Raw genomic sequence first — 22,952 nt, forward strand, 5'->3', positions numbered from 1 at the left:
AATGCAATATAGGCAAAACAAATAGCAATTAAATGAACTGTTGCTGTTAAAATACAATAAATCATTTTTATTCTGAACTGGAATAAACTGATTGATCACATCACACAGATGTAGACCAGAACACACACACACACAGACACACAGACACGCACAGTCCTAATGAGAGGTGTGTGGCTGGTTGAAGTTTTCAACAAGCATGTCTATTCTGGACTCAGTTTTTGAGTACATCACTGAGGTGATGCTCAGCATTGACACGGTTTCTGTACTTGAGAACCCTGACTTGCATAGGTATGTGGTGCCAAAGTGGATCTGAACATCTACTGCTTTCTCAGTCAGGCAGGAGACCGCTTCCTGCTGCAGATGAGCAACCCAGAACTGTGTTGGTCTCAAAAAACATCTTGCTTCAATCAGTTTATTCCAGTTCAGAATAAAAAGTAGTATTTTTTTTATTTTAAAACGGCAACAGTTCCAACCTAGACTAGTTTAACAATTTCTACAGTAAGATGTACAGCAGGCCTGTTCATTTTCCATCTGTACAGTTACCGGGGATTGCATCAGTAGCTAGCTAGGTTGCTTTGGCTAATGCTAGCTATTAGCTGTGTACAAGGCCTGGGGACTGATGGAAAGAGAAACTCATATCTACTACATCTGCTCTGCTGAACAACAACGCTGTGGGTCGCGGAGTGATCTTCAAGAAAACTGAAAACAGAAAAAAGATCAGGCAAACAGTGAAGCACACGGGCATCTCCCTCTACCACTCCCTCTCGCACAGCTGCCAAATTGAGCAGAGACCGCTGCTAAGCAGAGAGCGCACTGAACCAAGAGCGCACATGCGCTTGGCCAAATCAATTCCAGTAATTAATGAAACAATTATACATTTACTCTGACACGTTGTGACCCACCATTAACAGGTCTGTGGGTCGCGACCTATAATTTAAGAATGGCTGGACTTGAATATAGAGGAGGCTGCAGAACAGTCATAAAAATACCTGTGTTGCAGAAGAAACATATAGACTGACAAGCACTCAGACTCTACTCTCTCCTCCATATGAATGGGAGAACAATTACACAATCGTTTTGTGTTGGCAGTACAGACCCTGAAACAGAGCCTGGCACACAACAGAGTAGAGTAGAGTAGAGCAGAACAGAGTAGAGCAGAACAGAGTAGAGTGAAGTCCTTTACCTTAATTCCTCCGCTGGCCTACTTCTTTTGCAAGCCCTCTGAACACCACTGAGCACTACACCTTTGTACCTCAACACTCAGCTCCCAGTTCCGAGGCAAATCAGAAAACTTGCAAATTAAGCACAAGGCAAATCATGAATTAAACAAAGGTTGTACTTTGATGTGCATACTTTATACTGTAAATGTCTAGGAGGCAAAAATGTTGGCTGTTGTTATGTGGGCAGAGGCACATTTTTGAATATCTTTTGGTAGCTAGATTGGGTAGAGTTGGTGTTGTATTGGGTAAAGTTTTATTTGGGGGCGGTACTATAGGTGGTTGGAGAGATCTGACTGGCTCCAGCCCTGGCTGGCTGTGTGTGTAATTGAAATGCGCTGCATGCCACTGGCTGTAGGGGACCATTTGTCAGCAGTGCACTGATCTGACAGCAGTTTAATCCGATTGGGACACTGCTGGAGTGAATTCATTTATATCACAGTGTAAACAGTGTCTGATGGAAATGAGAAGACTGTCTGGCAACCTCAGCAGTAGTAGTAGTAGCAGTAGTAGTAGCAGTAGTAGCAGCAGTAGTAGTAGTGGTAGTAGTAGTAGTAGTAGTAGTAGTAGTAGCAGTAGTAGTAGTAGTAGTAGTAGTAGTAGTAGCAGTAGTAGCAGTAGTAGTAGTAGCAGTAGTGGTAGCAGTAGTAGTAGTGGTAGCAGTAGTAGTAGTAGTAGTAGTAGTAGTAGTAGTAGCAGTAGTAGTAGTAGCAGCAGTAGTAGTAGTAGTAGCAGCAGTAGTAGTAGTAGCATCAGTAGTAGTAGTAATAGCAGCAGTAGTAGTAGTAGCAGTAGTAGTAGTAGTAGTAGTAGTAGTAGTAGTAGTAGTAGCAGTAGTAGTAGTAGTAGCAGCAGTAGTAGTAGTAGCATCAGTAGTAGTAGTAGTAGCAGCAGTAGTAGTAGTAGCAGTAGTAGTAGCAGCAGTAGTAGTAGTAGTAGCAGCAGTAGTAATAGTAGTAGTAGTAAGTAGCAGTAGTAGTAGCAGTAGTAGTTGGTAAGAGAATAGCAGTTCCTCTAAGACAGTACTAATAGTAGTCACAGGGTCAGTATCACACAAATGGTTACTCTCCAAATGCAATCAGTTACAGCCACCTGTCCAAAAGTGCAATCAGTAAAGTCATGTTTGGATTACCCAAACTACGCAACGTAATCTGATCACTCTCAATTACCTCTAGATTACTTCCCCCACAAGAGGCACCAGAAGAAGGCAAAAAGGATCCATCAAACACACCTGGTGTGTCACTACAATGGTCCCCGACCAGTGGTCAGTCCAGCTAAGGTGGAACAAACCCAAGCCAGCCCCCCTTTTCAATGCCGAACCAAAAGCCACTGAGGAAGCAGAAAGGTGTCACAATGCACTTTTTTCTCAAACATCCTTTCTGAACAATGTCATCTCAGAAGCAGACTCTTTCTGACAGGCTGGATCAGACAGAAGGCATCCTGTCTTCTGAATGCTGAGCAAGCTTTCATAGTTTTTGATACTTGTTAAGAACAAAGCCACTTCATTTCTCGTTACCTTTCAGGCAGCAACATCTCTTGAGCAGGGGATACTTGACTCTTATTGCCAGACTTTGAGTCTCGTGTTCACTCTATGAGAGATCATGATAAACTTTTGAGTGGTTGCAGGTTGTGCGGACAGTTGGCATAAGTAGCAGTCCTCATAATGGAGGAGATGGGCCAGGTTCTACTCCGGCACACTAAGGCCCTGCTGAGTCTCTCTCCTCAGGGGAGATATACTATAGTCCCTGCCTGGGACTAAACCCTCCAGGAGTCTCTCTCTTCCACTCAGCCAGGAGCTCTCTAGGCGTCATTAGTTGTGATTTAGGAGATCAGCGCTGAAGAAACAGCGACATGGCCTACCCACTATCCATCCCTCTATCTTTTTCCTTTTCTCTCTCTCTCTACTCTCTCTCTCTCTCTCTCTCTCTCTCTCTCTCTCTCAATCTCTCTCTCTCAATCTCTCTCTCTCAATCTCTCTCTCTCTATCTCTCTCTCTCTATCTCTCTCTCTCACTCCATCTCCCGCAACATCATGATTGATTCTTGTTTTTTATTAATCTCTGCGAGCTTCGATCGATAGACATTCTGATTTTATTATGTCATTTGATCTGGCCACCTGCCGGCAGAGGGAGACTCCTGATCTTGCTGTATGATAAAGTTGTATTGATCAGCAGCGGGGCGTCAGCTAGGGTCCTCACTGTGATTTACATTGGACGTTGCTACGGCGACACTACAGCTTGTTCGGCACAGCAGGGGCCTTGTTAGTGGAGGGATATTTATGATGTCTAGTATCCTCCACTCCCCAGGAAGTTATAGGGCTGCTGGTGTGAGGGGTGTAGTGAGTTGTGACTACTGGTGGAGGAGCAGAGTTGCAAAGAAAAAGCCATATCTCTGTCCATTGTCTGTGTTCTTTTGCCCATCTTAATCTTGTATTTTTATTGGACAGTCAGAGATATGGCTTTTTCTTTGCAACTCTGTCTATAAGTCCAGCATCCTGGGGTTGCCTCTTCACTGTTGACGTTGAGACTGGTGTTTTGCGGGTACTATTTAATGAAGCTGCCAGTTGAGGACTTGTGAGGTGTCTGTTTCTCTAACTAAACGCTCTAATGTACCTCTTGCTCAGTTGTGCACCGGGGCCTCCCACTCCTCTTTCTATTCTGGTTAGAGCCAGTTTACGCTGTTCTGTGAAGGGAGTAGTACACAGCGTTGTACAAGATCTTCAGTTTCTTGGTTATTTATCGCATGGAATAGCCTTCATTTCGCAGAACAAGAATAGACTGGCGAGTTTCAGAAGAAAGGTCTGTTTCTGGACATTTTAAGCCTGTAATCGAACCCACAAATGCTGATGCTCTAGATACTCAACTAGTCTAAAGGCCAGTTGTATTGCTTCTGTAATCAGGACAACAGTTTTCAGCGGTGCTAACATAATTGCAAAAGGGTTTTCTAATGATCAATTAGCCATTTTAAAATGATACACTTGGATTAGCTAACACAATGTGCCATTGGAAGATAGGAGTGATGATTGCTGATAATGGGCTTCTGTACGCCAATGTAGATATTCCATAACAAATCAGCTACAATAGTCATTTACAACATTAACAATGTCTACACTGTATTTCTAATCAATTTAATGTTATTTAAATTGACAAAAAAGTAGCTTTTCTTTCAAAAACAACGACATTTCTAAGTGACCCCAAACTTTTGAACAATCGTTTATATACAGTATATCCCTATTCCAGAGAACAGTGATTGGGAACATTGCCCTGTGTAAGGTGTTGTCTTTCGGATGGAGCATTAAACGAGTGTCCTGACTCTCTGTGGTCACTAAAGATCTTATGACATTTATCATAAGAGTAGGGGTGTTAACCCTGGTGTCCTGGCTAAATTCCCAATCTGGCCATCGTGGCCACCTAAACATCGCCAGCTTCCAATTGGCTCATTCCTCCTCTCCCCTGTAACTATTCCCCAGGTTGTTGCTGTAAATGAGAACGTGTTCTCAGTCGACTTACCGGGTAAAATAAATGATGTTTTGAATACCCTAACCTGAGAGGTTGTGTGTTTTCCAGGATAGTCTGTGAGATGGATGCTGCCCCAGCAGACAGCAAAGCTGGACCAGTCCAACTGTGTGTCGGGGAGTGCATACCTGCGCTCAAGACTCACTCTTCCCAGCTCTACTCCTTCGTGGTAAGACTTTAAACACTATCAGTCAGTAATGAAGTGTTTTTATAGTTTTTTTCTCTCCAGTTGTATTACACTAGTTGTTCTGATTCACAGTATTACAAATGCTAAATGAAGTTTATCTCAACTGGCCGAACGCAATTAGAACACAAACATTTTAGAATGAGGAAGTAGTAGTATTTCTCCTATCTCTCTTTGATGTCTATCACCATTGTCATCTTGAAAGCCAGAAAATAAGTCATGAAAATCCTACCGTTGATATAATGAAGCCTTTGCTTGATTGATTGTTGAAATACTGCATAGCCTAGTGATTGTTGAAATACTGCATAGCCTAGTGATTGTTGAAATACTGCATAGCCTAGTGATTGTTGAAATACTGCATAGCCTAGTGATTGTTGAAATACTGCATAGCCTAGTGATTGTTGAAATACTGCATAGCCTAGTGATTGTTGAAATACTGCATAGCCTAATGATTGTTGAAATACTGCATAGCCTAGTGATTGTTGAAATACTGCATAGCCTAGTGATTGTTGAAATACTGCATAGCCTAGTGATTGTTGAAATACTGCATAGCCTAGTGATTGTTGAAATACTGCATAGCCTAGTGATTGTTGAAATACTGCATAGCCTAGTGATTGTTGAAATACTGCATAGCCTAGTGATTGTTGAAATACTGCATAGCCTAGTGATTGTTGAAATACTGCATAGCCTAGTGATTGTTGAAATACTGCATAGCCTAATGATTGTTGAAATACTGCATAGCCTAATGATTGTTGAAATACTGCATAGCCTAGTGATTGTTGAAATACTGCATAGCCTAGTGATTGTTGAAATACTGCATAGCCTAATGATTGTTGAAATACTGCATAGCCTAGTGATTGTTGAAATACTGCATAGCCTAGTGATTGTTGAAATACTGCATAGCCTAGTGATTGTTGAAATACTGCATAGCCTAGTGATTGTTGAAATACTGCATAGCCTAATGATTGTTGAAATACTGCATAGCCTAGTGATTGTTGAAATACTGCATAGCCTAGTGATTGTTGAAATACTGCATAGCCTAGTGATTGTTGAAATACTGCATAGCCTAGTGATTGTTGAAATACTGCATAGCCTAGTGATTGTTGAAATACTGCATAGCCTAGTGATTGTTGAAATACTGCATAGCCTAGTGATTGTTGAAATACTGCATAGCCTAGTGATTGTTGAAATACTGCATAGCCTAGTGATTGCCACAGAAGTTCCCAGGGAAATCAGCAGTTAATAAATGGATAATAGGTGTTGATAATAGAATAAATGGGGAGACAGCAGCTATGCTCCACACCTGTATCTCACCCATACTAAAGCTAGCCTGCAGCTAACTGATAATCAACACTCCCATTCACACACTCCCAATTAGCTACCCCTTAACAATTAACAACGGCTAGTAATTACTTGCACTGTTTCCAGAGAGTACCGCTTTAGCCTGTCCAATGAATTGTACAGCACTGGGCGAGGAACAGTGTGTGACGTTTGTGTGTTCTGACACTTTGTGTGTGTGTACTGACACTTTGTGTGTGTGTACTGACACTTTGTGTGAGTGTACTGACACTTTTGTCACCCATAATTCATGTTGATTTGATTTGATTTTTTGTTGCTGCTCAGGTAGTACTGACATCATCGCAGTGCTGTGTGTGTGTGGGTACTACAGTACTATACCTGCAATTCCCTAATATCACAGCACCGTGAAAGAAAATTACACATAGCAAAAGCTCTATTCAATTTTGTAGACAACAAAACACGGTCCCACGTGGCCGCCTGTTTTACAAAGCTATACAGACAGGAAGTATGACAAAGAACAGTGGAAATGGAGTGTGTGTTTTGCGTCTTTGTCTGTCTGTCTCTGTGTGTGTGTGTGTGTGTGTGCGCCTGCCTGCCTGCCTGCCTGTGTTACCAGCCTAGCAGGCTGTCTGTGTGGATGTTTTCTGTCTGTCTGTGTGCTCTCTGATGACAGGCAGGCAGACAGGGCCGGGATCCTGTTAACACTAGTTATTTTCAGACTACCTTTTAAACGGTTCGGTGGGATACGAACTCAGCAATGGCGAACACAGTAACACAACACAAGATGAGTGGGATCTCGGAGGGACTAAAAGCTCCCGGTTTTATTTAGCTTCCTCTTTACATGGGTTCGTAGTGCAGAGTTTGGGCATACCTCAGGGCAGTTGAAAGCTGTTATTTGCTGCTGTGGCTCTGTGTAGAGTAGACAATAATGTATGAAGGACAGGAGGTGTGACAGATTAATACATTACAGTGACAGAGAAATGGTTCTCTCTCTCACTTGTCGCTCATCGCTCTCCCTCGCGCTCTCTCTCTCCTTCCCTCCTTTAGATGCCGTCGGTACAGGGCCTGTCCCCCACCAGAGGGCCTGAGTCAGGGGGCAGCAAGGTAACCATCATGGGGGAGAACCTTGGCGCTGGCAGCAGTGTCACCGTCCTCTTTGGGAACCAGACGTGCGAGTTCTACGGGTAAGAGGGAGACCCACCTCGCCCCCTCAGACTGGTTCATTTGTGGTAGTTTAATACATCCTGTCATGTTTTCAACAATTATGACTTTCTCAGATAAATATCAATGATCTAACTTTTTCTGTCTTATCCAGTTGGATCTTTTTCTAAGTGAGAGCCCCCTACATTTACAAGATAGCTAGGTGAATCTAGAAGAAAAAGAAACGCACACCTATTTAGGCGAGGTGCTGGCATTTGAGCTCCTAGAGTGTGCGGCTCTCATTTTATTTTCTAATAAGATAGCTAGGTGAGACAACCACACATCACAGTCCAGTAGTAGGAGGTTGGGACATCTTTTCTTTTCTAATAAGATAGCTAGGTGAGACAACCACACATCACAGTCCAGTAGTAGCAAGTTGGGACATGTTTTATTTCAGCTCATGAAACATGGGACCAACACTTTACATGTCCCGTTTATATAGATGTTTTAGTATATACATGAATGTACAGCTTAATAAGGTTTGATGACCCACTGCATCAAACCTCAATAATAATAACCTCCAGACGTCCTTGTGCACCCAGCCTGGGATTTTCATTCCTTTTTCAGTCACCCTTTTTCTTAGATCTGACTTTTTCAGTTCTCTCTTTCTCTCTCCCACCCTTCCTCTCGCTACCTGTTTTTTCCTGCTCTACCTCTCTCTCCCGACCTCTCTCCATCCCTCCCACCCTCTCCTATCTCTCCCTTTCCTTTCCGATATCTATTTGAAGCGGTGCAGTGGAACAGAAAGGAGTAGGTTTCATTGTAACATTGTAAGGTTGAGGAGTCAAGGCAGCTTTAATGAGATCTGGGCTAATTACTAGCCATGTGTTCTCCACTGTGATTCTGACCGTGGAGAGAGAAGAGAGGATGAGAGAAGAGGAGGATGGAGGGTGGCTGATGAACAGAGCTAGTTTCAGGGGGTGAGCAGGTAGTGCAGGGATCCATGGGATGGAGAAAGTGATGAAAGGAGAGACGCAGACATTGACGGTGTGTGTGTGTGCGTGTGCGTGCGTGTTCCCTGCAGGCGGACCATGACAGAGATCGTGTGTTACTCTGCTCCCTCCCTGACTGGGGTGGGTTCGGTCCAGATCAGTGTGAGTGTGGACCGGGCCCAGGTCAAGGAGAGCCTGAGCTTCGATTACATTGAGGACCCCACCGTCCAGCGCATTGAGCCAGAGTGGAGCATCGCCAGGTAACACCACCAACACCTCTCCTAAACATGAGGGTAAACAACCACTTGTCCATGTCCCCAGTCCCTCATAGTCAGACCCCATCATCAAACGCAACACTGAAAATTAGTTATTTTTCTTCTAGCATTAGCTGTAGATACCAGTAGTTGTGTTAGTGTCTATAGTTGTGGTAGTGAGTGTCTATAGTTGTGGTAGTGAGTGTCTATAGTTGTGTTAGTGGGTGGCTATAGTTGTGTTAGTGGGTGGCTATAGTTGTGTTAGTGAGTGTCTATAGTTGTGGTAGTGAGTGTCTATAGTTGTGTTAGTGAGTGTCTATAGTTGTGGGTATAGTTGTGTTAGTGAGTGTCTATAGTTGTGTTAGTGAGTGTCTATAGTTGTGTTAGTGAGTGTCTATAGTTGTGTTAGTGAGTGTCTATAGTTGTGTTAGTGAGTGTCTATAGTTGTGTTAGTGAGTGTCTATAGTTGTGGTAGTGAGTGTCTATAGTTGTGGTAGTGCGTGTCTATAGTTGTGGTAGTGCGTGTCTATAGTTGTGGTAGTGAGTGTCTATAGTTGTGGTAGTGAGTGTCTATAGTTGTGGTAGTGAGTGTCTATAGTTGTGGTAGTGAGTGTCTATAGTTGTGTTAGTGAGTGTCTATAGTTGTGATAGTGAGTGTCTATAGTTGTGGTAGTGAGTGTCTATAGTTGTGGGTATAGTTGTGTTAGTGAGCGACAATGTTAGTAATGGTAGTGCATTGCTGCAGCATATCCCAGGTAGACAGAGTTTGTAATTAAAGAGAGGGATGATGAGGGGTCCAAGTGTGCAGCAGATATCAGTCAAGGTGGAGTTTATCTGGAAGAGAAGAGAGCAGCAGGTCTTCTCTCTCTCCACTGAGAAACAGACAGAGAGAAGAGATGCGGGACAGAGCTTTGTTTGTTTGCTGATCTAGATGCTGCTCTAGATGCTGATCTAAATGTTGATCTAGATCATGGGTGTCAAACTCTGGCCCGTGGGCCAAATTTGGCCCGCGGGGTAATTGTATTTGGCCCGCGAGACAATACCAAATTACTACTAGAGCTGGCCCGCCGGTATTATACAGCGCATTCACCACTAATACTACGAATCCCATAATGCTCTGCTGTTTTCGCACGCCAATCAGGACAGGACCCAGAAACGCTCTCTCCTCTGTGACAGTAGTCATAGCAACATAGACGCTACAACTGTCAGCGAGCTAACCCTTCCCAAAAATGGCAAAAAGAAAGACAGAAAACAGGAGCTTTCTGGACAAGTGGGAGGCAGAATATCTGTTTACATATGTAAAAGACAAACCTGTTTGTCTTGTTTGTGGAGTCAACGTGGCTGTAAGTAAGGAGTACAACATTAGATGACACTATGAAACGAAACACCATGACAAATACAAGGACCTGGACATGACTCAAAGGAGCCAGAAAGTAGAGGAGATGAAAAGAAGTTTGGTTTCACAACAGAACATGTTTAAAAAAGCCACATCACAAAGCGAGGCTGCTGTAAAGGCTAGTTATATAGTGGCAGCAGAGATCGCAAAATCAGCCCGGCCCTTTAATGAGGGAGAGTTCATGAAAAAGTGCACGATGAAGGTTTGTGACCTCGTATGCCCAGAGAAAAAACAAGCATTTTCAAACGTGAGCCTGAGCAGGAACACAGTAGCTGATCGCACATGTGATCTTGCCACCAATCTGTATGACCAGCTGATGGAAAAGGGAAAAGATTTTGTTGCGTTCTCCCTCGCTGTGGATGAGAGCTGCGACGCATCTGATACTGCTCAGCTGTCAGTCTTCATCCGTGGAGTGGACTCAAATCTGTGTGTTACGGAGGAGCTATTAGGATTCAAATCAATGCATGGCACAACCACATGAAAGGAAATCTTTGAGGAGGTTTCCAAATGTGTAACTGAAATAAAGCTGCCGTGGGATAAACTCGTTGGATTAACGACAGATGGTGCGCCAGCGATGTGCGGTAAAAAGAGTGGACTGGTGGGCATGGTTCGGGAGAAGATGCGGGAAGAGAACTGTGCAGGTGAGCTAACTGTTTACCACTGCATCATACATCAGGAAGCACTGTGTGCCAAAGCCCTAAAGATGGAACATGTTATGACCACAGTAACACAGGTAGTTAACTTTATAAGAGCCAAAGGTCTAAATCACCGCCAGTTTAAATCTTTTCTGGAGGAGTGTGGTTCGGAATACGCAGACGTGCCGTATCACACAGAGGTGAGATGGCTAAGCAGAGGAAAAGTACTGAACAGATGTTTCGAGCTGCGTGAGGAAATATGTCAATTCCTGGAAACCAAAGGGAAGGATACAGCAGAGCTCCGGGAGCAAAAGTTCCTGTGTGAGCTGGCCTTTCTCTGTGACATCTCGAGCCATCTCGATGCGCTGAACCTGCAGCTTCAGGGGCGGGGGCGCATCATCACAGACATGTACGCTGCAGTGAGGGCCTTCAAAACTAAACTGTGCCTGTGGGAGAATCAGATGCTGCAAAGAAAACCCTTGCCATTTTCCCTGCTGCCAATCCATAAAAGCGCAGATCTCTAGCGCCGTGTTCCCATGCGCACAGTTTGCTGAAAAACTCAGTGTTCTCGCCGCTGAGTTTAGCCGGCGATTTGCCGACTTCGATGCCCAGAAATGCAAGTTTGAACTGCTTAGTAATCCCTTCGCAGTTGATGTGGAAAATGCACCAACCAACATCCAAATGGAGCTGATTGAACTCCAGTGCAACGACACGCTGAAGTCAAAGTATGATGCTGTGGGCGCCGCACAGTTTCCACGGTTCATCCCTGACACAATGCCTCAGCTCCGCACCCAAGCTGCTCAGTTGCTCTCCATGTTCGGCAACACTTATCTATGCGAGCAACTTTTCTCCTCGATGAAGATGACCAAAACAACTCACAGGAGACGTCTGACTGATGAACATCTTCGCTCGATACTGAGGATTTCTTCAGCTCAGAGCTTGAGCCCAGACATTGATGAACTAGCATCCAAGAAGAGATGCCAGGTATCTGGCTTGGGCACATCAGATTAGACCAGTGTGCAATAATTAACGTTTTCTTTATGCACTTTTTCTTGCTACAAGGCATGGGCTTGAATGGTTGATTGATTTATTATCATTTTATTTGTAAAATTATTAGCCAGTGGAAAAAGTTTATTTTGGTATTTAAATCAGAAGGCTGCAAATAGAAAAGAGGCATACCATTTTTATTTAAATTTTATTTATTTAATAAATGAATGCCATTGATGTGTTTTTTCATTTGAAATTCGATTTTGCATGTCTCCACTATTAAATTATATATTGTATGGTAATAAGCGATGCTTGTTCCATATTCAATGTTAAAGCAAAACTTGTTTGGGTCCATATTAAAAGGTTAATTTGTTCAATGTTGGCCCGTGACTTTGTTCAGGTTTTACATTTTGGCCCACTGGGTATTTGAGTTTGACACCCCTGATCTAGATGCTGATCCCCAGATGCTGATCTAGATGCTAATCTAGTGCTCCCAGCCCAGTCACCTAACAGTCCTCAGTGTTACTTCAGTATTTCAGCAACCACTATAACAGTCCCAATCCCTATAACAGGCCAAACAGCTGTAGGGAAGGCCCCTGCTCCGGCACCTGCCCTGTCTCTCCTGTCTGTCTGTCTGTGTTTGTTTTAGCCAAGCCGGCCTTGTCTGTGTTGTATTATCCATTGAGCCACGTAGCTACGACCCCCTCAAACTTGAGCCTGCCAGATCTACTTAAGTTCAGTTAAAATCCTCTTTAATCATTTACTTATCTCAAAAACATATTATCTTCTGAAAACACTTTTTAAATTTTTTTTATCTGAGGTAAAAACTTTCGACAAAGGCTTGTGCAGGCAGGACGTTTTGGAGAGAAAGTGTTGTAGTCCGGTGTGTTGTTTGTTTGTAAAACTTTTCTGTGTGTGTGAAACAGCGGCCACACTCCTCTGATGGTGACAGGAACTAATCTGGATGTGGTTCAGGAGCCTAGGATACGCGTCAAGTACGGAGGCCGTGAGTCTGTTAATGTGAGTAGTACTACACACACACACACACACTACACACACTCACATAGATGATGTGGAGGATGATTGAGTCATTCAAAGGCTTGTCCTGCTAACCCCCAACCTCCCCACAAACCATATCATTACCATAACGCAACGTTAACTATTCATGAAAATCGCAAATGAAATGAAAGAAATATATTGAAACACAAGCTTAGCCTTTTGTTAACAACACTGTCATCTCAGATTTTCAAAATATGCTTTTCAACCATAGCTACACAAGCATTTGTGTAAGAGTAGCTAGCATAGCATTAAGCCTAGCAGCCAGCAGGCAACATTTTCACAAAAACAAGAAAAGCATTCAAATAAAATCATTTACCTTTGAAGAACTTCGGATGTTTTCAATGAGGAGACTCTCAGTTAGATAGCAAATGTTCAGTTTTTCCAAAAATATTATTTGTGTAGGAGAAATCGCTCCGTTTTGTTCATCACGTTTGGCTAAGAAAAAAAAACGAAAATTGTGATTACAACGCCAAACTTTTTTCCAAATTAACTCCATAATATCGACAGAAACATGGCAAACGTTGTTTAGAATCAATCCTCAAGGTGTTTTTCACATATCTCCCATGCAGTATTTAATTAGAGAGTTTTAACACAATCAGGCTCCAGTCTGTCAGGGCCTCAGCTCTATACAGTCCTTCTCTAACCTGCTTAGCCTTGTTGTTATGGTTTGAGACTTCAGCCTGAATTTGAATTACCTCAGACACTTTTCTGTAAATCTGGAGTGTAGGAGCAGGTTGGAGGGTGGATGGCTGGTGGGTTTGAGGGTAGGAGCGTGGGGGGCTGGCGGGCAGGGGTGAGAGGGTTGGAGGGCATGGGAAGGGTTGGATGGTTTTGTTCATCACGTTTGGCTAAGAAAAAAAAACGAAAATTGTGATTACAACGCCAAACTTTTTTCCAAATTAACTCCATAATATCGACAGAAACATGGCAAACGTTGTTTAGAATCAATCCTCAAGGTGTTTTTCACATATCTATTCGATGATAAATCATTCGTGGCAGTTGGGTTTCTCCTCTGAAGCAAATGGAAAAATACACGCAGCTGGAGATTACGCAATAATTTCGACGGAGGACACCAAGCGGGCACCTGGTAAATGTTGTCTCTTATGGTCAATCTTCCAATGATATGCCTACAAATACGTCACAATGCTGCAGACACCTTGGGGAAACGACAGAAAGTGTAGGCTCATTCCTGGCGCATTCACAGCCATATAAGGAGACATTGGAACACAGCGCCTTCAAAATCTGGAGCATTTCCTGTTTGAAATGTCATCTTGGTTTCGCCTGTAGCATCAGTTCTGTGGCACTCACAGATAATATCTTTACAGTTTTGGAAACGTCAGAGTGTTTTCTTTCCAAAGCTGTCAATTATATGCATAGTCGAGCATCTTTTCGTGACAAAATATCTTGTTTAAAACGGGAAAAAAAATGTATCCAAAAATTAAAAGAGCGCCCCCTATATCGAAGAAGTTAATGGAGCAGATGGAGAGGGGTTCCCATGCAGTATTTAATTAGAGAGTTTTAACACAATCAGGCTCCAGTCTGTCAGGGCCTCAGCTCTATACAGTCCTTCTCTAACCTGCTTAGCCTTGTTGTTATGGTTTGAGACTTCAGCCTGAATTTGAATTACCTCAGACACTTTTCTGTAAATCTGGAGTGTAGGAGCAGGTTGGAGGGTGGATGGCTGGTGGGTTTGAGGGTAGGAGCGTGGGGGGCTGGCGGGCAGGGGTGAGAGGGTTGGAGGGCATGGGAAGGGTTGGATGGTGGTGGGTTTGGAAGGCTGGGGAAGACCGGGGGCTGTTCTGTTCCTAGTGGGTTCTAATGGAAGATTAAGTGCTGTCAGAAGGCTTTGTTCAGCATAAAGAGCCCCTCTCTGTATAATCAAGGCCGGGCAGGCAGGGGAATTGTTACAAATTGCATTTATGCTCTAGTCCTCTGGGTACATGTTTAATTAAGGGAATGGTCTTTTTCCAACGCTGCGGTCGGGTGGGTGGTCAGGGTGAAGGTGGGGAGGGCAGAGTAGAGGGAGGGAGGGAAAACAGGTATTGTGGAACAAGTGCTTCATGCCAGGAAATGCAGCGTATCATAAAGACATTTATAGTACAAACTCAAACACAGCACAAACTTTAGGCAGATGCATACTGTATAGTCACAGAAATGATACATGCATACACACACAACACCACCATCATGACCTCGTTCTCAAGTATCTTTTTAATGGTCTTATTATATAATGACTTCCGTCTCACACCTCACTAGAATCTTGCTTTTTGGGTCTCAGATAATCTTTTTAGAGAATCTCTGAACATATTTGTTCCAAAGTAGTGTCTCCATACCTTCTGCATCCACAACCCTCCCCCACTCAGACAGACTGTAGTTCACATAAGTGGTTCTGAGGGGCCTGTGTTTCTTCATGATTGCTTCAGTACCCAACATCAGAACTGTGCTCTAGGCCAGGGACCTTCAACCACATTTTTTCTTGACCGCAAGAAGCCCAAACATATAATATTTGACTAAAACAATCATTTTAAACCTTACTTACATTTGTATATGATCACATGTATCTCTATTATGTGTAGGAATACTTAGTAAAATTGTAAATCACTTTATTTGCTGGTGTTTTTACAGTATTTTATGTCCAACAGTAACAAAAAATAATATATATATATATTTTGTTGGTTAGAAAACTTGGAGGGCCAAATTCAGCCCACGGGCCGCCAGTTTGCAAACCCTTCCCTAGGCTTTTGTTGTACTACATGTCTTCATGTATGGACAGTTTCTCCATAAGACCCTTTTATGGTCTGATATGAAGAAACCCAGAATAAACACAGTCATTTTGGATCTAATGAAAGACAGACTTACTGCTTTATTCACACGAAAAGAACTGGATCAGATCAGTAAGAATTCTTGTAAGCCTCTGAGCTGAAATAGGATTTGACTTGTGTGTGGGTGCTGTCTGCTGTGTCACTCAGGTGAAAGCAGAAAGCTTTGAACGCTCAGCGGCGTTCTCCTTTAAAGTGCAGTCTCACTTCGCCACACACACATACAGAGTGCCTCTCACAGACACTCGGCTCCTCTTTGATTTCCTTGCTCCAGAAGGAGGAGAAGAGAAGAAGCCGCTGTGTGAATTTATATTAACTGCCTAGGTTACAATTATGGATCTCTTCATCCCTTTCTCTCGTCTTTGTCACAGGGGAAAGGCAAACAGCGCAGCAGCAGCCGTGCAATCAGGGCCCAGCCCAGAGCGGGCCTGTCAAGTCAGCCTTCAAAGTGTCATCTGCCTCCCACTAAATTGCCTCTCAATCTCCCGCCCTCCCCCCTTCCCTCTTGTCACCTGCACACGATTCTTCACAAAGAAGAAGGCACAGAAAGGGAGACACTGTTTTTCGTGACACGCTCTATACCTGTCACCGGTTCACAACTGAAACATTAATCATTGGCTCTGATTAAAGCAAAAGGTGTATTTTTCCTCTCACAGAACCTAATTTTCTCCTATCTTCTCTTAAAGAATTTCCCCTGCCACATTCTGGCCCATTAAGATGTCTGATGTGATGTCATAATGAAATAGATACAGTAGAGCCTGCTTCCCAAAGTGCACGACAATGGGTCCTTGTAAAACGTAGTGCACTATATAGGCGAATAGGGTGCCATTTGGGACGCTGACTTGATTGTCAGAAGTGGAAACGATCAGCAGCATTTTGAGCTGATTAAAAGAGAGAGACATATACATCACTAGGTCTATAGAGCAGTATAGCACCTACAGTCCTTATGCAATCAGACAGCTCTCTTTAGAACGTTGTCCTCCTAGGAAATGGTACATCACCCCCAAGAGGCATACGCTGAGTGTACAAAATATGTCATGAATTGCTGTTACGTACGCCTCTTGGAGGAGGGAACGCAACACCCTGCTACACTCAACTCCCCATGGAGTGAAAGAGGTATGTGATTGTAGGTGTGGGTAAGGGTGACAGAGGCAGAGAATATTACCGGTTACAGGGAATTTATTTCCTTAACACAGTAAGGTGGGGAGAAGGGTCTGGACGGAACCAAAGCAAAGAAAGTTAAAGTTAGACCCCTCTCCTACCTACCCTCTACCTACCTACCCTCTACCTACCCTCTACCTACCTACCTACCTACCTACCCTCTACCTACCTACCTACCCACCTACCCTCTACCTACCTACCCACCTACCCTCTACCTACCTACCACCTACCTACCTACCCTCTACCTACCTACCTACCCTCTACCTACCTACCTACCCTCTACCCTCTACCTACCTACCCTCTACCCTCTACCCTCTACCTACCCTCTACCTACCTACCCACTACCTACCTTCTACCTACCCTCTACCTTCTACATACCCTCTACCTACCTACCTACCTACCCTCTACCTACCCTCGAACCTACCCCCTACCTACCCTCTACCTACCTACCCTCTACCTACCCACCTACCTACCTTCTACATACCCTCTACCTACTTACCTACATACCCTCTACCTACCTACCTACATACCCTCTACCTACCTGCCTACATACCCTCTACCTACCTGCCTACATACCCTCTACCTACCTACCTACATACCCTCTACCTACCTGCCTACATACCCTCTACCTACCTGCCTACATACCCTCTACCTACCTACCTACATACCCTCTACCTACCTACCTACATACCCTCTACCTACCTACCTACCTACATACCCTCTACCCTCTACCTACCCACCCTCTACCTACCCACCCTCTACCCTCTACCTACCTACCTAACCTCTACCTACCTACCTACCTACCTACCCTTTACCTACCTACCCACCTACCTACCTACCTACCTACCTACCTACCTACCTACCTTCTACCTACCCTCTACCTTCTACATACCTACCCTCTACCTACCCACCTACCTACCTTCTACCTACCCTCTACCTTCTACATACCCTCTACCTACCCTCTACCTACCTACTTACCCACCTACCCACCTACATACCCACCTACCCTCTACCTACCTACCCTCTACGTACCTACCCTCTACCTACCTAACAACCCTCTACCTACCTAACAACCCTCTACCCTCTACCTACCTACCCTCTACCTACCTACCTACCTACCTTCTACCTACCCTCTACCTTCTACATACCCTCTACATACCCTCTACCTACCTACCCTCTACCTACCCTCTACCCTACCCCCTACCTACCCTCTACCTACCTACCCTCTACCTACCTACCTTCTACCTACCCTCTACCTTCTACATACCCTCTACCTACCTACATACCCTCTACCTACCTACCCTCTACCTACCTACCTACATACCCTCTACCTACCTACCTACATACCCTCTACCTACCTACCCTCTACCTACCCACCTACCCTCTACCTACCCACCTACCCTCTACCTACCTATCTACATACCCTCTACCTACCCCCTACCTACCCTCTACCTACCTACCCTCTACCTACCTACATACCCTCTACCTACCCCCTACCTACCCTCTACCTACCTACCCACCCTCTACCTACCTACCCTCTACCTACCTACCCCCTACCTACCCTCTACCTACCTACCCTCTACCTTCTACATACCCTCTACCTACCTACCTACACTCTACCTACCTACCTACCTACCCTCTACCTACCTACCTACACTCTACCTACCTTCCTACCCTCTACTTACCTACTTACCTACCTACCCACCTACCCTCTACCTACCTGCCTACCCTCTACCTACCTACCTACCTACCCTTTACCTACCTAGCTACCTACCCTCTACCTACCTAGCTACCCTCTACCTACCTACCTACCTACCTACCCTCTACCTACCTACCTACCCTCTACCTACCTACCTACCTACCCACCTACATACCCTCTACCTATCTACCTACCTACCTACCCTCTACCTACCTACCTACCCTCTACCTACCTACCTACATACCCTCTACCTACCCCCTACCTACCCCCTACCTACCTACCCTCTACCTACCTACCCCCTACCTACCCTCTACCTACCTACCCTCTACCTTCTACATACCCTCTACCTACCTACCTACCCTCTACCTACCTTCCTACCCTCTACTTACCTACTTACCTACCTACCCACCTACCCTCTACCTACATGCCTACCCTCTACCTACATGCCTACCCTCTACCTACCTACCTACCCTCTACCTACCTAGCTACCCTCTACCTACCTACCTACCCTCTACCTACCTACCTACCTACCTACCCACCTACCCTCTACCTACCTACCTACCCTCTACCTACCTACCCACCTACCCACCTACATACCCTCTACCTATCTACCTACCTACCTACCCTCTACCTACCTACCTACCTACCTACCCTCTACCTACCTACCCTCTACCCTCTACCTACCTACCCTCTACCTACCTACCCTCTACCTACCCTCTACCTACATACCCTCTACCTACCTACCTACCTACCCTCTACCTACATACCCTCTACCTACCTACATACCCTCTACCTACCCACCTACCCTCTACCTACCCACCTACCTACCCCTTACCTACCTACCTACCTACCCACCCTCTACCTACCTACCTACCTACCCACCCTCTACCTACCTACCTACCTACATACCCTCTACCTACATACCCTCTACCTACCTACCTACCCTCTACCTACCCACCTACCTACCCTCTTCCTACCCTCTACACACCCTCTACCTACCCTCTATCTACCCTCTACCTACCCTCTACCTACCCTCTACCTACCCACCTACCTACCCCTTACCTACCTACCCTCTACCTACCTACCTACCTACATACCCTCTACCTACATACCCTCTACCTAACTACCTACCTACCCTCTACCTAACTACCTACCTACCCTCTACCTACCCACCTACCCTCTACCTACCCACCTACCCTCTACCTACATACCCTCTACCTACCTACCTACCTACCCTCTACCTACCTACCTACCCACCTACCCTCTACCTACCTACCCTCTACCTACCTACCCTCTACCTACCTACCTACCCACCTACCATCTACCTACCTACCTACCCTCTACCTACCTACCTACCCTCTACCTTCTACCTACCCTCTACATACCCTCTACCTACCCTCTACATACCCTCTACCTACCCTCTACCCTACCCCCTACCTACCTACCCTCTACCTACCCACCTACCCTCTACCTGCCCACCTACCTTCTACCTACCCACCCTCTACCTACCCACCCTCTACCTACCTACCTACCTACCTACATACCCTCTACCTACCCTCTACCTACCCCTTACCTACCCTCTACCTACCTACCCTCTACCTACCCACCTACCTTCTACCTACCCTCTACCTTCTACATACCCTCTACCTACCTACCCTCTACCTACCTACCTACCCTCTACCTACATACCCTCTACCTACATACCTACATACCCTCTACCTACCTACCTACCTACATACCCTCTACCTACATACCCTCTACCTACCTACCTACATACCCTCTACCTACCCACCTACCCTCTACCTACCCACTACCTACCTACCTACCTACCTACCCTTTACCTACCTACCCTCTACCTACCTACCTACCTACCTACCTACATTGCCTCTACCTACCTACCCTCTACCTACCTACCCTCTACCTACCCACCTACCTACCCTCTACCTACCCTCTACACACCCTCTACCTACCCTCTACACACCCTCTACCTACCCTCTACCTACCCTCTACCTACCCAACCTCTACCTACCCACCCTCTACCTACCCACCCTCTACCTAACTACCTACCTACCCTCTACCTAACTACCTACCCTATACCTACCCACCTTCTACCTACCCTCTACACACCCTTTACCTACCCTCTACCTACCCACCTACCCTCTACCTACCCTTTACCTACCCTCTACCTACCCAACCTCTACCTACCCACCCTCTACCTAACTACCTACCTACCCTCTACCTAACTACCTACCCTATACCTACCCTCTACCCTCTACCTACCCACCTACCTACCCACCTACCCTCTACCTACCCTTTACCTACCCAACCTCTACCTACCCACCCTCTACCTAACTACCTACCTACCCTCTACCTAACTACCTACCCTATACCTACCCTCTACCTACCCACCTACCTACCCACCTACCCTCTACCTATCCACCCACCCTCTACCTATCCACCCACCTACCCTCTACCTACCTACCCTCTTCCTACCCTCTACCTACCTACCTACCTACCTACCTACCTACCTACCTACCTACCTACCACCTACCTACCCTCAACCTACCTACCTACCTACCTTCTACCTACCTACCTACCCTCTACCTACCTACCTACCTACCCTCTACCTACCTACCTACATACCCTCTACCTACCTACCTACATACCCTCTACCCATCTACCCTCTGCCTACCCACCCTCTACCTACCCACCCTCTACCCTCTACCTACCTACCTACCCTCTACCTACCTACCTACCTACCTACCCTCTACCTACCTACCTACCTACCCTCTACCTACCTACCCACCCTCTACCTACCTACCTACATACCCTCTACCTACCTACATACCCTCTACCCATCTACCCTCTGCCTACCCACACTCTACCTACCCACCCTCTACCCTCTACCTACCTACCTACCCTCTACCTACCTACCTACCTACCTACCCTCTACCTACCTACCTACCTACCCTCTACCAACCTACCCTTTTAGCACCTTTGCCCCTAACCAAAATACAGGGGGTCCGCCCAGGTCTTAACTAGCGTGCATAGACAGTAAATACTACGGGTTATGTATGCCCGCAGGCCTCTTGCCTAAGCACTCCCAAGATACCTTCCCCTTCCTCCCCTGGGAACAAATGAAGCAGAATGATTAATAACTTACAGTGAACAATTTCACTAACCCAAAACACTGACTCCTTTTGGCGCACACATACCTCAGAAGTAGCAGCTACAAAAAATACTTTCAACAAAACTGAGCAACAACCAACACAGGACATCACAGAAGCTCTCTCTCCTGATAAAGGAACACTGGCTTTTATCTGGCCGGAGAAGGAGTTGGTAAATTAAAACAGCTGTTTCTCCTGACGAGAGGGAGGGGTCAGAGCTCCAATCGTCGATGGGGCCGATCAATCGGCTGCTTAGAATCCAGGAAGCCATTTCCTGAAATACACACATACAAACACATACAAACCCAAAACAACACAGAAACTGGGGAACGTAACAATTGCTCTTTCTATGACAGATAGACCAGGTGAATCCAGTTGAAAGTTATTATTCCTTATTGATGCCACTTCAATCCATGTACAGTGCCTTGCGAAAGTATTCGCCCCCCTTGAACTTTGCGACCTTTTGCCACATTTCAGGCTTCAAACATAAAGATATAAAACTGTATTTTTTTGTGAAGAATCAACAACAAGTGGGACACAATCATGAAGTGGAATGACATTTATTGGATATTTCAAACTTTTTTAACAAATCAAAAACTGAAAAATTGGGCGTGCAAAATTATTCAGCCCCTTGACTTTCAGTGCAGCAAACTCTCTCCAGAAGTTCAGTGAGGTTTTCTGAATGATCCAATGTTGACCTAAATGACTAATGATGATAAATACAATCTACCTGTGTGTAATCAAGTCTCCGTATAAATGCACCTGCACTGTGATAGTCTCAGAGGTCCGTTAAAAGCGCAGAGAGCATCATGAAGAACAAGGAACACACCAGGCAGGTCCGAGATACTGTTGTAAAGAAGTTTAAAGCTGGATTTGGATACAAAAAGATTTCGCAAGCTTTAAACATCCCAAGGAGCACTGTGCAAGCGATAATATTGAAATGGAAGGAGTATCAGACCACTGCAAATCTACCAAGACCTGGCCGTCCCTCTAAACTTTCAGCTCATACAAGGAGAAGACTGATCAGAGATGCAGCCAAGAGGCCCATGATCACTCTGGATGAACTGCAGAGATCTACAGCTGAGGTGGGAGACTCTGTCCATAGGACAACAATCAGTCGTATATTGCACAAATCTGGCCTTTATGGAAGAGTGGCATGAAGAAAGCCATTTCTTAAAGATATCCATAAAAAGTGTTGTTTAAAGTTTGCCACAAGCCACCTGGGAGACACACCAAACATGTGGAAGAAGGTGCTCTGGTCAGATGAAACCAAAATTGAACTTTTTGGCAACAATGCAAAACGTTATGTTTGGCGTAAAAGCAACACAGCTGAACACACCATCCCCACTGTCAAACATGGTGGTGGCAGCATCATGGTTTGGGCCTGCTTTTCTTCAGCAGGGACAGGGAAATTGGTTAAAATTGATGG

At 45.1% G+C, this 22,952-nt stretch overlaps 1 protein-coding gene across 1 annotated transcript in view; it reads left to right on the forward strand.

The window, feature by feature from the left end:
• LOC139416721 (plexin-A2-like) overlaps positions 1-22,952 on the forward strand; it is a 466,777-nt gene that overhangs the window by 310,057 nt on the left and 133,768 nt on the right. Inside the window, exons 14-17 of the mRNA XM_071165718.1 lie at positions 4,783-4,900; positions 7,262-7,398; positions 8,439-8,606; positions 12,545-12,638. Of these exons, the coding sequence (XP_071021819.1) occupies positions 4,783-4,900; positions 7,262-7,398; positions 8,439-8,606; positions 12,545-12,638 (517 nt within the window). The remainder of the gene's footprint in view (positions 1-4,782; positions 4,901-7,261; positions 7,399-8,438; positions 8,607-12,544; positions 12,639-22,952) is intronic.

Source organism: Oncorhynchus clarkii, chromosome 9 (assembly GCF_045791955.1).
Source record: "Oncorhynchus clarkii lewisi isolate Uvic-CL-2024 chromosome 9, UVic_Ocla_1.0, whole genome shotgun sequence".
Lineage (NCBI taxonomy): Eukaryota > Metazoa > Chordata > Actinopteri > Salmoniformes > Salmonidae > Oncorhynchus > Oncorhynchus clarkii.